We start from the raw sequence: 14,335 nt of genomic DNA, 5'->3' as shown, positions 1-14,335 counted from the left end.
TTATCTGATACACTGAACAGGATAAATAATGTTAGCCATCAGACTCTTCAAAACCGAGGAAAAAGAGCATAAGCGTAAGTGATTATGGAGAACCAACTGGAACAAGCTTCGCACAACACATAGCCCAAGGCAAGAAAAATTCTTACCTTCGAGTGTACGACTGCTTCATCTCATACCAGATGGCAGGATTTGAATATTTGCTATAGAAATAATGTCTAAAAACAGGCTGCAAATTCTCGCATATATCTAGGAAAACTTGCAGTCTGACTTTCCTTGTAGATTTATGAACATCCTGAAAGAAAATTTTAGAGAAATTGTTCAGTGTAATATATAACTGAACCCAGCACTGAGACAAAAAGGAAAGAGAGCTTATAGCAGGCAATGATGACAAAGAGAGGTAAATACAAAGATAGGTGAATACAAATATGTCACCCTTAGATCCCACCCATCGAGCAGTGGAATCCAGCAATGGAAAGAGTAAGGAGAAAATATATTGATTAGGGGAGTGCACTCTTGCATGGCAGTCAAAGAATGAACCAGACAAATCCTCCTTCTTATTTCATAAGATTTCAAAAGTTTAAAGCTGAGTCCCACCTTGTTAGGCATTAGGGAGCATGAATTTGGGCGGATAAATTTTGGGCGGCCAACCAAAGAGAGAGCATGAATTAGGACATCCTAATGCAGGTGTTGCCATCTCCTGGCCATGAAACCAATGAATAATAAGAGAAATTTAAAATGAATTGAACAAATGATGATTGGAAAACTTCTCATTCCGCAATGCTAACATGCTCATGAATTTTATATCAGTATATCATTAAATTGCAACTGCACAAACACCAACACAATTAACAGTATTTAAAACAGCATTAACAACACATGCTGTTTGACGAGGTGCTCGACCGCTCAGCATAAGGAAGGGGTGGGCAGCAGAAGCGCGTAAAGGAGAGGTGGAGGGGAAGGTGTGCGCTCCCTCAGAGTTTCAAGCAACGAGGCTACAAATGAGGGAGTCAAGGACGAACAAGTCAGATCTTGCTTCAGTGACGTCATTGCCTTCAAAGCGAAGCTGGGCTCGCTCCGTAATATATGCAGTTGGCATTTCCAATCCATCTCTACTTGTTTGAGGGGTTAATGCTGCGCTTGTTTCTTTGAAGCAGTTTGGACAATGTTGCATATTAGTATAGTCTAATTGTAAATTGAAAACTTAGTGGCAATGAATTAGAGCTGAAAAATAAACAGAAATATCGTCAGGAATGCGTCTAATTCTTTTTTTAAATCTCGTGCATGTCATCCAATTTTCAAAGCTATTGAGACATCTTCGGGCCCAAAAAGTCGCTCACCTAGCATTTGTCGTCAAGAAACGGAGAATTGAAGCAGGTAGGCAAAAAAAGGTCAGTTGGTGAGATGGGGTAGGGATGAAACACGCTTCAATTGTTCTCGTGTAATTTGATATTTTCCTAAGAAGGCAATGATTTATGGTCCATGTGATTTCGGAAACAAAAAAAAACAACAGAGGCATGGGCTAATGCACGGCCGAGGGTGGTTTTCTGAAATCTGCAACATAGTTACTTTTGACGTGGTTATTTTCGTTATATATGCAGTTGGCATTTCCAATCCATCTCTACTTGTTTGAGGGGTTAATGCTGCACTTGTTTCTTTGAAGCAGTTTGGACAATGTTGTATATTAGTATAGTCTAATTGTATGCATCGCGTTTGGTCTAATTTTTTAAAAAATATCGTTCATGTCATCAGTGAGACGGGGCAGGGATGAAACATGCTTCGGTTGTTCTCGTGTAATTTGATATTTTCCTTAGAAGACAATGATTTATGGTCTGCGTGATTTGGGTAACAAAAAAAAAACAAAAGAAGCATGGGCTGATGGACGGCCAAAGGTGGTTTTCTGAAATCTGCAACGTAGTTACTTTTGACGTGGTTATTATCCTACGATACTGAGATTCCCCCAATGATTGTTCAATCTCTTGGGAAGAGTCACACTATGTGCCAGTCGTGCCTTTTTTTATTTTCCATGGCTGAAATTCTGCTATGTAACCTCTACAAGAGCTTTCAAACAGAACGGTTCAGGAGTAGGACAAGAATCGCATGCGACGGCACATTCGAAGAGAGAATCGAAACTCTTTCCACCCTGATGGGGCTTTACATTCACTGAAGCTATAATATAAAATTTCGGAACCAGATCCGATGTCTTCCGCGACTTTGGATCCGATGTAACCGATGAAGGGCAATATCCGAGGTATCCGATCCAAACATCCCTACAAAATACCACAGACAAATAGTGCAAATCTTCCTCAAGATATGCAACTACTATCGTGAGAAGTTCAGCATTGTAGGGTGGTGGCTACGTCACTCATTGCCCAAATTCCACTATCCGTGGTGGTGGTGGAGTTTGGGGGAAGCGACCGACAGCTGAGGTCATTTGTGCCGCGAGGGAAGGGTGTGAAAGGAAGGGTGGAGAGAAACCCGGCATCGGTATTAGCCGGCTCTTAATGAACGGGGCCAAGGGGACCATGACTTAACATCCCATCCAACGGACTGAGTGTTGAACTTGAAATGTCCTCCACACAACATTCAAGCAGGGATCGGGCAGTCTCTGAAAATCCTCTGCCACCGCCGGGATATGAACCCGAGACCACCGGGTGGGAAGCCAACACTCTAGCCACCACGCCAACCCGATCCCCTCCACTATCCCCTCCCATCATGCCTCTTTCCTCCAAAACCAACCAACAGGCCCCAGACACGCCAGATCATGACTCATGCAGTGTTCATACAACCACAACAATAAATCATTAACTTCGAAAGGAAATATCAAGTTACTCGAGACCAATAGAAATATGCTTCACCCTGGAGGCCAAATGCAACATGGCTCATCCATTGGCCTCGTAGGTGTCTACCCATGACTTTCGAAATTTAGCACTGTAACTTTATGACTAAAATGTCAGTAACATGCACCAGATTACAAGAAGAATGAGACCTAACTCAATTTATTTCTGACATTATTTAAGCATGAAAAAAACAGTCTCTTAAAAAATTACAAATGGAAGTGGAAAGGGGAGTTGGAAGGGAAAAACTCAAGAGCTTGTTGACTCCAGAAAGGTATGGTATTTGGAGGAAGCGACCGACAGCTGAGGTCATTTGCGCCATAAGGGAAGGGTGTGGAAGGAAGGGTGGGGAGAAACCCGGCGTCGGCATTAGCCTGCTCTTAACGAAAGGTGCCAAAGGGACCACGGCTTAACGTCTCATCCGACGGATGCAGTGTTGCGCTTGAAATGTCCTCCTAACAACACTCAAGCAGTGATCGGGCAGTCTCTGAAAATTCTCTGCCACTGCCGGGATTTGAACCCGAGCCTGCTGGGTGGGAAGCCAACACTCTAGCCACCACACCAACCCGATTCCCTCAAGAAAGGTAAAAGGCCCCTTGGCTGAGGCGCTTGCCCCTTGACTACCTCATTTGAAACCTCTCTAGACCCTTGTTACTTGGAAGACAGTGAGAGTGGGCTCCTCCTCCTCCCTCTCTCCACCCCTTCCCCTCGCTGAGTAGTTGCCTCCTTCCAGTTCCCCCAACTCACTACAGGTCTCTCTGATGCCTTTTTGTCTCTCAAATCGGACAATACATCACTTTAATTCATCTATTTCTAATGGTTTCAAAACTCACATTACACTCTTCATGTAGCAAATATTGTTTTCATCATTTCATTTTTTGCAAAAAACAATAAATTCAGAAACTTTAACCATGCTAAACTTTAAATTTCCATACTATTTTCATTTGATTATTATATACATGGCTAGCAAAAGTTTCATGCCGATAGTTTTCTCCACCCTGCTACAGGTGGTAAAATTGTCCATGGGCAATCACCTTTCGCCTTCATTCCAATGTACAGCCAATATCTGCATATTTGTATTAATCAGTTTCTCAATAATTAAATCTCAATCAGTTTCTCTTTGTGCAGTCAAACCACACACTTCATAGCTAGAGCAGTTGACATGTAATTGTCACTGTCACATTGGCCACTATCAACTTTATTTTCAGACTCTTTTAATGTTAAAGAAATACCATTACCAATCAGTTTCCCAATTGTTAAGCAACAAGAGAGCTGAATTTTCATGTACTTGCCTGCATCATATGTTTGCATGTACGAATTGGGAAGTCTGATGGACAGTACAGTGAATGTGCGCCAACAACATTCCTGTACCCATGTAGATAATTTCCAATGGACGTTGCTGTTGTACACCATTCAATGATGCCACTTCGATGTGACAATGGAACCACCTGGAACCATCGGAAGAAAATTTGTCAGTAAAAATTGAGATAAACTTATTAAATATTATCATAATTTTTTATTTAAATAGTTCAAAATTTCCACCTAGGAAATAATCATTTGCCTTTGTTGGGATTTGAACCCCTATTTTCCAAAATTGCACCAGATGTTCTTACATTTGAACAAATATCACATCTTTCTTATTTTGGGATAATTTGTTGGCTTTAAAAGTCTAGATGATTTATGATCCAGTCATACGCCACAAGGAAACATGTTTGTGGACACAGCACTGAGGCTAAAACCAGACCTTAGAATGCTAGGTTGTACACCATATGATTGCATATCACTAGAAGCTTTGTATGCTCATCATGGAATAGTAACAAAGTAGGGTTTTTCACCCTGACAGATGCTTAGTAAGCACACCCTCCATCTTCTTTGCCACAATGTGGACGTCAACATCGAGTTTGTTCAACCCATCCTGAGATTAGCATTGGAGGGAGATGGATGGCTTGATGGTGTACAGGCACGCATGTGCACACTAAATCAGGAGAGTTGAACTTGAATCTTGGATAAGACAAATGATTTTTTCATTGCAAATTTCATCTTTGGTTCATCATAGACAATACTGAAGGAAATATATGTACATGTGTGCACTAGGAAGCAGCAACCATTATATATTCACACTTTTGTTCTCTTTTTAAAGGAATCTGTGGCTTTGAAAAAGCTGTCCCAAACAGATGCATATGAATCCCATTATTACAATAAACCTGCAACCTGAGTACCAACTGCATTGGTATATTATCATACCCTGTACGACCGTATTCGAAGCTTCCTCTCCCTAGCCTTCTCATCCTGATGTAGGAGAGCATTCATGAGGCGAAACACTTGCTGCATCACAGCGTCTTGACGTAGGTCATCACGTCCCTGATTGAAGGGGAAGAAAAAAGCAATCAAATTTACATCAAATGTAACATAATTAAAACAAAGAGCAAAGCACACAAGTCATTTCATCAAAACATATCTCTCTACACTGCATTATTTTTGCTCATTTTACCTTTAAAAGCTGAGGGTATGACTTTCCATCGCTCCCCAAGCAGGTAATTTTTTTGGGCACATTTATCCCACCAACTAGACTGAACTCCGGAAAATATTTAACCACACCTGAAATAGATAAATAAATTAAAATTTCTAGCAAAGACAATTTATTTTTTCAATAGAACAAAGGTGAATAGCAATAGCGTAAGCAGATTTAGGGGGGGAGGAGAACGTTCCCCCCCATATACTTAAAAATAAACAAGATTTTTAAGACGGTTTTCATTACGCTTGATTTGTTCACTACAAAGCCTCAATCATTTAATAATAATAACAAAAGAAATATTTTTATTTGGCTGGAGGACACAAATGCAAGTGTATAGGGCACGTCAGAAGAGACCATACCGTATAAGCGTGTGTAAGAGGCGCACCCCTATTTCAAGCATCGAAGCTATAAAGAAAAAAATTTTGCAGCATTTTTTTATACTATCGCGCGGTGTTGCAGACGTACGCCTGGAATTTCGACAGTTATCAAACTTTCCTCTTTCAATACTAATTGAAGGAGAGAATTTTGATAACTGCGGCGGTAATAGTGGTATAAGAGGGAGTAGAAAGAGTTCCGTTCCTCTCTTCGCATATGCCGTCGCTCTACGATGCTTGTCCTATTCACGAACAATTTTGTTAAAATGCTCTCGCATGAGTATTGCAATAGAATTGCAGCCGTGGAAAATTTTAAGGAAAAACACGACAGGCACATAGCATGAACCTTCCCAAGAGCTTGGACAACAATCGGGGTAATCTCAGCGCCGTAGGATAATAACCACGTCGTAGATTTAATGGAGCCACACTCGGCCCTCCATCAGCCAATGCCTCTGCCGTTTTTTTTCCTTTCCGAGACCCCACAGGAAAATAGGAAAACATCAAGTTACAGGGGAACAATGGAAACGTGTTTCATCCCTACCCCATCTCACCAACTGACCTTGATCGATCTCCCAGTTTCTGGAGGCCAAATGCTAGGTGAGTCATCTACTGAGCCCGAAGATATCTCGGTAGCTTTCAATAATTGTATGACATGCACGGCGTTCAAAAAAAGAAAGAGATCTAACGCGACGCATATCTGACAGAATTTAAGTTTTTTAAGCTCTAATTGTTTGACACAAAGATTTATGGTTAAAACAAGGCTACTAATATTCAAAATAGTCCAAAAAGCACAATTTCGGAAGAAACAAGCGTAGCATAAGCGCATTCAAACAAGACGAGACCGACTGGAAACTTTAGGCAACGCAAACTGCGTATATCACATTGCTGCGCCTTCGCCCCTTCGCTTTGAAGGCAACGACGTCACATGCGAGATCGGACGTGTTCTTACCGTGCTCCTTCACGCATAGCCTCGTAGCTTGAAATACGGAGGGGAGGGAGTGCGCTCCTTCATCTCGACCTCTCCTTCAGCGCTCTTCACTTATAAGCATTTCCGATTTCTTCTGTCCACCATTTAGTCCAGCAATGAACACACTTGTTCGAATTTTTTAAAGTGCAGGTTTTAACATCAATATAATTTTCAGTTGCAAGAATCCTCATATTAGCGTCTGAAGATGATTTTTGGAAAATCAGGTCCTCAGCGTAATGGAAATTACTCGGCAAGACAGATATTGACTATTAACCAGGTATGTCCTTCAAAACTACGCTTTTCTCTACGTTTGATAAGCGAATACTATATGCAGTATAAATGCCGCAGGATGCCCACTCGTGGCAGTAAATTTAGTGCGCCCTCCAGAGCAAAAAACCCCGATCGACCTTCCATGTTCACCTCTGGGGTACCGACGTGACGACGCGATGCTTACAAGAAAAGCAAACAGGAGCATTTTGAAAATACATCACTAAGGGAGAAACTCCCCTGCCTGAGGCTTGTTTTTGACCCAGGGTTTCAGATGACTGACTCACGCTGAAAACCAAGGCCACTCAGTTCCCCTTGGACTTGCGACCGGTGAAGGGGAGGGGGGGAAGGTATGAAGTTTGTGTAAGAGGCGCACCCCCATTTTTGGCTGCAATTTCTGGGAAAAAAGGTGCGCCTCTTACACGCGCTTATTCACAAAAGAAATGTCACCATTCGCTGTAAAAATATTTTTTGTACATTAATAAATTTCATATGAAAATAAAGATTATATTTCATACAGTAATTGTTGTATGTTGTTTTTAATCTCAAGTATGAGAAGACCATTTGCCTGTCAGACCCTCGTGCCCTCCCCCCCAGAAAAAATCCAGGATTGGCCCTTGGTGAAGGGTGAAGGAGGATGACACAGGTCTGAGAGCAACTAAATTTCTGAGGCCAAGCCTCTTGTCGTTTAACCAATTATGTCAGGTGGGGAAACTTCCCCTTTTCGCTCTGTCCCTTCACCCACAAAATAATTTGGAGCCCAGTGTACTCCAGCTCAGGCTGATCCAAAATCTCAAACAAAAGCTTTCATTCATTCCAGAAAAGAATATCAAATACAACACCCCATAAGCAATACAAAGCAGAAAATTTGATAAGGAGTATAAATCACAATACTCGTGGTAATGCAGCATTGTCTTGATTTCCTGTTGTGGGAAAACCTTAATGTGTCCAAAATACATTTTAAAAACTTAGCACATGAGCAAAATATAGCAGTTTTGTACACTTGTACAAAGCTAATGTCTGTGAGAGAGGACAGATAGGATACGGATAAACGTACGGTGGGAAGATTTGGAAATGGGAAGTACACTCCCTTCCTTATGAAGAAACATGATGGTATGGATAAATTTTTGAGTTATTTGTAAATTAATAATGCAAAGAATGGTAAAATTAAAAGTAATTGAGCTCCACCGCCTCTACAGATTAATATTTAAAGAAAGGGTCTTCATTGGCCGTAAAATTTGGCACCACTCATCAAGCCAAAAACCAGAAAAACCCCCAGTGGAAGTTTATGGGAATATTACATCCTCACCAGGAACTACCACAGCTGCACACACACCAGCCAACTGAAAACCTTTGCAAGGCTATAGGGACCTTGTTAAGGTAAATTTGGATTGTAACCTGGGATCCTTCACAGAGCTGATGGGACCCCACTTAGGATGTCAGGTTATTACCACAATCACCCTTCAGTGGCAGCTTACAGAAATGTTATTTCCCCACTAGGGACCACCACAGACCACATATGCCACCCACATGTTATCCGTTGCGAGACTGTAGTGACCTTGCTGAGGTAATCTGGGTTAAAACTTGTGGTCCTTCGTGGAGCAAATGGGACCCTGCTGAGCAATTCAAATTATTGCCACAATCACACTCATAAGCACTCAATTCTTTTACTCACATACACAGTAGGGCACACATTTTCAGGAGAAATGCTCAAACAGAGCCTGGTCAATAGTTATACAAGCACAACACAATACAAAATAACAAGGGTGAGTGCCAGTTATACATTTTTCGAACACAATGTGGACCTCTTCAGCGAGTTGAATGGAAGGAACTCACTTGCAATGCGAGGTTGTAAGGGAAGGAATACTCCACAATAGTTATCAATCATACTTACTAGTTATCACTGGATATTCCCCAGCTGGGTTTTCCTTCAATCCCACCGTTAGAATCTGCACATGGCTCAAGTCTTTCACCTTAGTTAACAGTTTAACTTTGGGGTCCATGCGGCGATCTATTCACAAATGAAATGAAACAATCACGCTTTGAAGACACAGCAATTAAATTTCGTCCAGAACACCAGCATTAAACTTTGTCCCTTTTCACAAGAATACAATAGCCTGAGAATTCAACCAAAGGGGAACCACAAAACTTGATAACAAGAGATTATCTTACTAGTTTACAAAAAAGTAGCCTTAATCACAGGGCAAACATTTGTGATTCAAATGGTAGTTGACTATACAATGTAACTCATCTATAATTTTTACCCAAAGCAAAGTGCGCACTGACCAAAAATTGTATCAAATAAATAGATAAAATAAAATAAATGAAGAAACAGTAATAAAATTGATCCACATAAATCTATCATACTAACTGGGCTATTCTGTAAAAGACAGCAGCAGCGCTATTATGACGAAGATGCTATTTGGGCACATTATTACCCCCCCTCTCCGATTCTCTATCTCAAATTAGCAGCCCCCAAGCAGAATTTGGGGTCGCATTATATCATTGGAAATAACAACAGCATTTGGCTGGCGTAATTCTGATTGTGATCCCCTACCAGGGCATTTTTAACCCACAGATTGTCACACTCACTTGTTTCGATGGAGAATTTGAGATGGAAAAAAATTACCCGTCCCTTACTATGGTTACACATCTTGCACAAATTTTCACCACCCTATTATCAATTTGTATCTTGCACAAATTTTCACCACCCTATTATCAATTTGTATCTTGCACAAATTTTCACCACCCTATTATCAATTCGTATCTTGTACCCCGTTTACACTATGCAGTTACTGACCTTGGACCGTACCCTCAAAATGTCGTGTAAACACACAGAATTACCATCATAGGCCTTGGTACCTAACCCTGCCAATTGAACCATGGTTAGCGCTAGAGCACCAAGAAAAAAGAGTAAGGAAATGAAGATCGATGCATGTACAATTTTTTCGCGCCGTTGAAATCTTGAAACGATCTTAGAGTAGTAGTAGTGTTTGGATTTAGGGTGCGTCGACGGCAAGGTCATTTTGCACCACTACTGTGCTATTTAATTACAATTGTTATGTATAAAGTAATCTAATGCATCTGATGTCTTCGTTGAAAGTGTACATAATTAGACTTTATTAAAAATGTTTATTTCTCTGAGAAACCGAAATGTACAGATTAAGTTGGTAGGGTGGTCTCCTAAAAGGGTTTTTAGGTCTCCCCCTAGATTATTTCGCCTTCGCGCTTCGCGGTACTTAACACAATCTAGCATGATGTGTCTAATACTTAATGGACATTTACAATCCCCACATTGGGGAGGTTCCTTCTCTTCAGTAAAGAGATACGCATGGGTCAGGGGGCTGTGTCCTATCCTCAATCGTGTAAGTACTACTTCCTCTCTCCGATTACTACGAGCTGAGGAGGGCCACGCTGCTACCGTGTCCTTGATGCCACGGAGCTTGTTATTATTTAGAATCCTCCATGACTCCCTCCATTTTCCAAATACCACGTTTCTTAGAGATGCTCGTAAGTCCTCGTGGGGAACCAGCGTTGAGACTAGAACTTCGTTATTCAGAGCTTCCTTGGCCATAGCGTCTGCTATCTCATTCCCGGCTATCCCCTCATGTCCCGGTACCCACAGAAAATGGATATTCAAACCCTTTCTCGAAAGGGTCAGCAGGAGAGAGTGTATTTCTTGCACGATCGGGTGCACGGGTGAGAAGCCAGAGATGGCTTGTAGCGAGCTCCTGGAGTCAGTGCATATCACAAAGGAGCCGCCGTGGTCATCTAGGGCTTCTAGAGCTGTCCTTATGGCATAAAGCTCCGCCGTGTACACACTGCACATCGGGTGAAGCTTTGCTCTGATGTTCCCGTGGATAGGGGAGACCACTGCACATGCACAAGCAGAGTTATCTTTCGAACCGTCAGTGTAAACGGGGGTAAGGTTGGGGTGATTCCATCGGAACATGGCAAACAAACGCTGGTACTCCGAGGGAGTTGTGGAAGACTTCGGTCGAGATCGTGAAAGAATATTCACCACCGGAGTGGGAATAATCCAAGGGGGGTGTTCCGAGAATGAAACAGGATACACTTCAGGTAGCGTGAATTCGCATCCGCGAATAAAATCGTTAAAACGAACGCTTACTGGTCTGGTTGCTTTAGTCCTTCGGTTAAAAACATTAATAAAACGGGGTTTAAAAAGTAAACTATAACATGGGTGACTCGTCATTGCTAAAATTTTGGAAACGTAGCTACAAAGAAGCCAGGTCCTTCGGTAGCATAGAGGAGGCTCGCCTGCGTCGGTATATATACTGGGAATCGGGCTGGTCCTAAACGCCCCAGTGCATAGTCGCAGACCTGCGTTGTGCACTGAATTAAGTGCTTTCAAATACGTCTCGCGTGCGGACGCATACACGAATGAGCCGTAGTCTAATTTCGACCGCACCAGTGTGCGGTAAAGTAAAATTAAGGTGGTGCGGTCTGCTCCCCAAGATGCGTGGCTTAAAAACTTTAAAATGTTTAAAGACTTCAAACAGTTTACCTTGACAGAATTAATGTGCTCCTTCCAGTTGAGTTTGTGGTCGAGGGTCATCCCCAGAAAACGGACTGATTCCACAAATGGGAGGTTTCTACCACCTAGGTGTAACGTGGGATTTACATGGACGCCCCGAGTGCGAGAAAAGTGAACGCACTTTGTTTTCTCCAAAGAGAAAAGGAAGCCGTTATTTTGGGTCCATTTGTGAAGTTTATTGATGGTGAGTTGCGCCATACGCGATGCATTCACGACCCTAGATGATCTGCAGAAAATCGCGAGATCATCCACAAACAGTGACCCTAACACTGGCTCCTTGATGCAGTGAGCTATGTCGTTGATCGCAATAGCGAACAACGTCACGCTCAGAACCGAGCCTTGGGGAACTCCGTTGTCAAGAGGGTAAAAATTTGACAACAACTGTCCCGTCCTTACTTTAAAAACACGGTTGGTTAAAAAATTTTGTATAAAAATGGGCAAACAGCCTCTAAAACCCCACTCGCGTAATACGCGTAGAATCTTACGTCGCCAGACCCGGTCGTAAGCCTTCTCTAAGTCGAAAAATACACCGACTACGTGTTGGCGGAGAAGGAAGGCTTCTTGGATGAAATTTTCAATTCTGACCAAGTGGTCCATTGTGGAACGGTTCCGTCTGAATCCGCATTGTATCCTAGAGAGGAGTTTTCGACGCTCCAGCCACCAAATGAGACGTCGATTTACCATTCGCTCCATTAACTTGCACAGGCAGCTAGTGAGAGAAATCGGCCGGTAAGAATTCGGGTCAGCTCGGTCTTTTCCATGTTTTGGGATGGGGACAATGACGGACTCCCGCCAGGACGGAGGAAAATCCCCATTGGCCCAGAGCTGATTAAAAGTTTCAAGGATTTCCAGCAACGCCGATTCCGATAGATTTCGGAGGAAGGCATTGTGGATCTCGTCGGGTCCTGGGGACGTGTCGTGGGAGTCATGGATGGCAGATTTCAGCTCCCAAATGGTAAATGGCATATTGTAGTCTGCCGTTGTTTTAGGCTCCATAAAGGATATAGGGACGTTCTCGAGCCTTTTCTTGAGGATCGCAAAAGAAGGGTCATAGCATTCGTCGCTGCTCACTTTGGCGAGTAATTGGGCAAATACGTTCCCTATCGCAGCTGGAGAAGTGATAACCTTTCCTTCGACTTCTAGGAAGGATATACCTAGATGCTGGCTGCTACCCGATATGCTCCTCACCTTACGCCATACCTGTGCAAGTGGAGTCCTGTGGTTGACACCGGAGACAAAATTCATCCAAGAAATCCTCTTTGCGTCCTTTATTACCTGACGCGCTTTCGCTCTTAGTCGCCGAAAAGCGGAGAGATTATTTGCTGTAGGATACTTGTTGAAAATTCGGAGAGCTTTCTTACGTTTTTTAATGGCTTCTGCGCAGGTTTCATTCCACCATGGCACCGCATTTCTTGGAAGAATGCTTCGAGATCGTGGTATGCTAATTTCGGCGGCTTGAATGATGCTGGATGTCACGATCTTAGATATTTCAAAAATAAATCTAGTACATATATCAAAGATCTGTGGCAATGATTGAAGAAAGTATGTATTGATTAGGTAAAGGAAAAAGAGAAGGGAAAAGTTTTTCTGATGTTTCATTTAACAAATGGTAATGGATATACCACACAAAACTATTTTTTTTAATTCCTTTATACATGGGTTAACCCATGAACCATATTCTTACATTAAACTTCACAAATGATGGAAAGTAACAAATGAATGTATAGAATAAACCAATTATAATCATTATACACAGGTTTGCAAGATCAACTTTACCACATATAACTTTTAAATTTAGATAAAGACATGGAGAAATCAATGCTTGTACGTAGTTTATTAATCGAAGCCTATCCTAGTTTAATAATAAGAGCAATATGTTATGTTATGCTGTCCATTACGCGTGACTATTATAATATTTTTGACTTATTCTCTTGATGAATCCCAGATTCTTGCACGGCTTCACAGATAGTTTGGTCTAGTTTTAGTTTTACCTCATCACTCTGGATAGCTGGGAGTTGAAGGCTTAATTTTTTCTATGGCAATTAGCTACAAGTGGGTGAGGATTTCCAGAACTATGACGGGGTTAATTATATATTTACTATTGAAAGGAGATAGAAACAATCTATATAGGAATTAATAATTTTGTAGAGGAATAGAATATCTTTGAAAGATTGTCTGTCGTGTGAGGGTTTGAAATTTACAAGGGACAGAAGATATGATGTGTTTTAATCAGACAGTGAGATTCCTAACTTTGTAATTATTAAATCTTAGATATTTATTTTGGACACGTTCAAGCCGGATTGAGTCTGTATTATAATAATTTGTGACCAGTTAACAACAGAGTATATTCTATTTTGGAATATACCAGAGCGGTATATCTATTGTCCTTAATGCATGAATATATGTACTTAAATTTTGGACAGATTCTCTTGCTGAATCCTACATTCTTAAAAGTTTTACAGACATTTCAGTCTAGTGTCAGTTTTAGCACATGAAAACGTTAATATTCCTTCCCTACCTAATTTCCTGAATTTATATTTCCTCACACAGTCTCAATGTCAGTTGCTAACTGACAAAATTCCACAATGAGGGCAGCACGTAGTTACGATGGTAACGTTAGGCATATAAACACACAGGTAGTTGCCACCGAGGTTGCTACGTGCGTAGTGTAAACATAAGGGGCATTGCTCTCAGACCTCTTGGATCGGCAGATAATATCATCAAATCTAAAATTGGCTTTTGCTGACCACTTTTTAATGATGAAACAATTAAAAAATATTTTTAATTGCTACAATATCTAATAATTGTTGGAGATATAGTAAC

The 14,335-nt window shown here is 41.5% G+C and overlaps 1 protein-coding gene across 1 annotated transcript in view; it reads right to left on the bottom strand.

The window, feature by feature from the left end:
- The window catches only part of LOC124170798 (serine-protein kinase ATM), a 182,773-nt gene that overhangs the window by 13,323 nt on the left and 155,115 nt on the right, over positions 1-14,335 (bottom strand). The window contains exons 38-42 of the mRNA XM_046549763.1: positions 8,852-8,968; positions 5,326-5,432; positions 5,079-5,195; positions 4,127-4,282; positions 147-292 (exon numbers count right to left, since the gene is read on the bottom strand). Coding sequence (XP_046405719.1) covers positions 147-292; positions 4,127-4,282; positions 5,079-5,195; positions 5,326-5,432; positions 8,852-8,968 — 643 coding nt within the window. The remainder of the gene's footprint in view (positions 1-146; positions 293-4,126; positions 4,283-5,078; positions 5,196-5,325; positions 5,433-8,851; positions 8,969-14,335) is intronic.

The sequence above is a fragment of the Ischnura elegans genome, chromosome X (assembly GCF_921293095.1).
Source record: "Ischnura elegans chromosome X, ioIscEleg1.1, whole genome shotgun sequence".
Lineage (NCBI taxonomy): Eukaryota > Metazoa > Arthropoda > Insecta > Odonata > Coenagrionidae > Ischnura > Ischnura elegans.
This window is presented reverse-complemented; position numbering and strand designations above follow the sequence as displayed.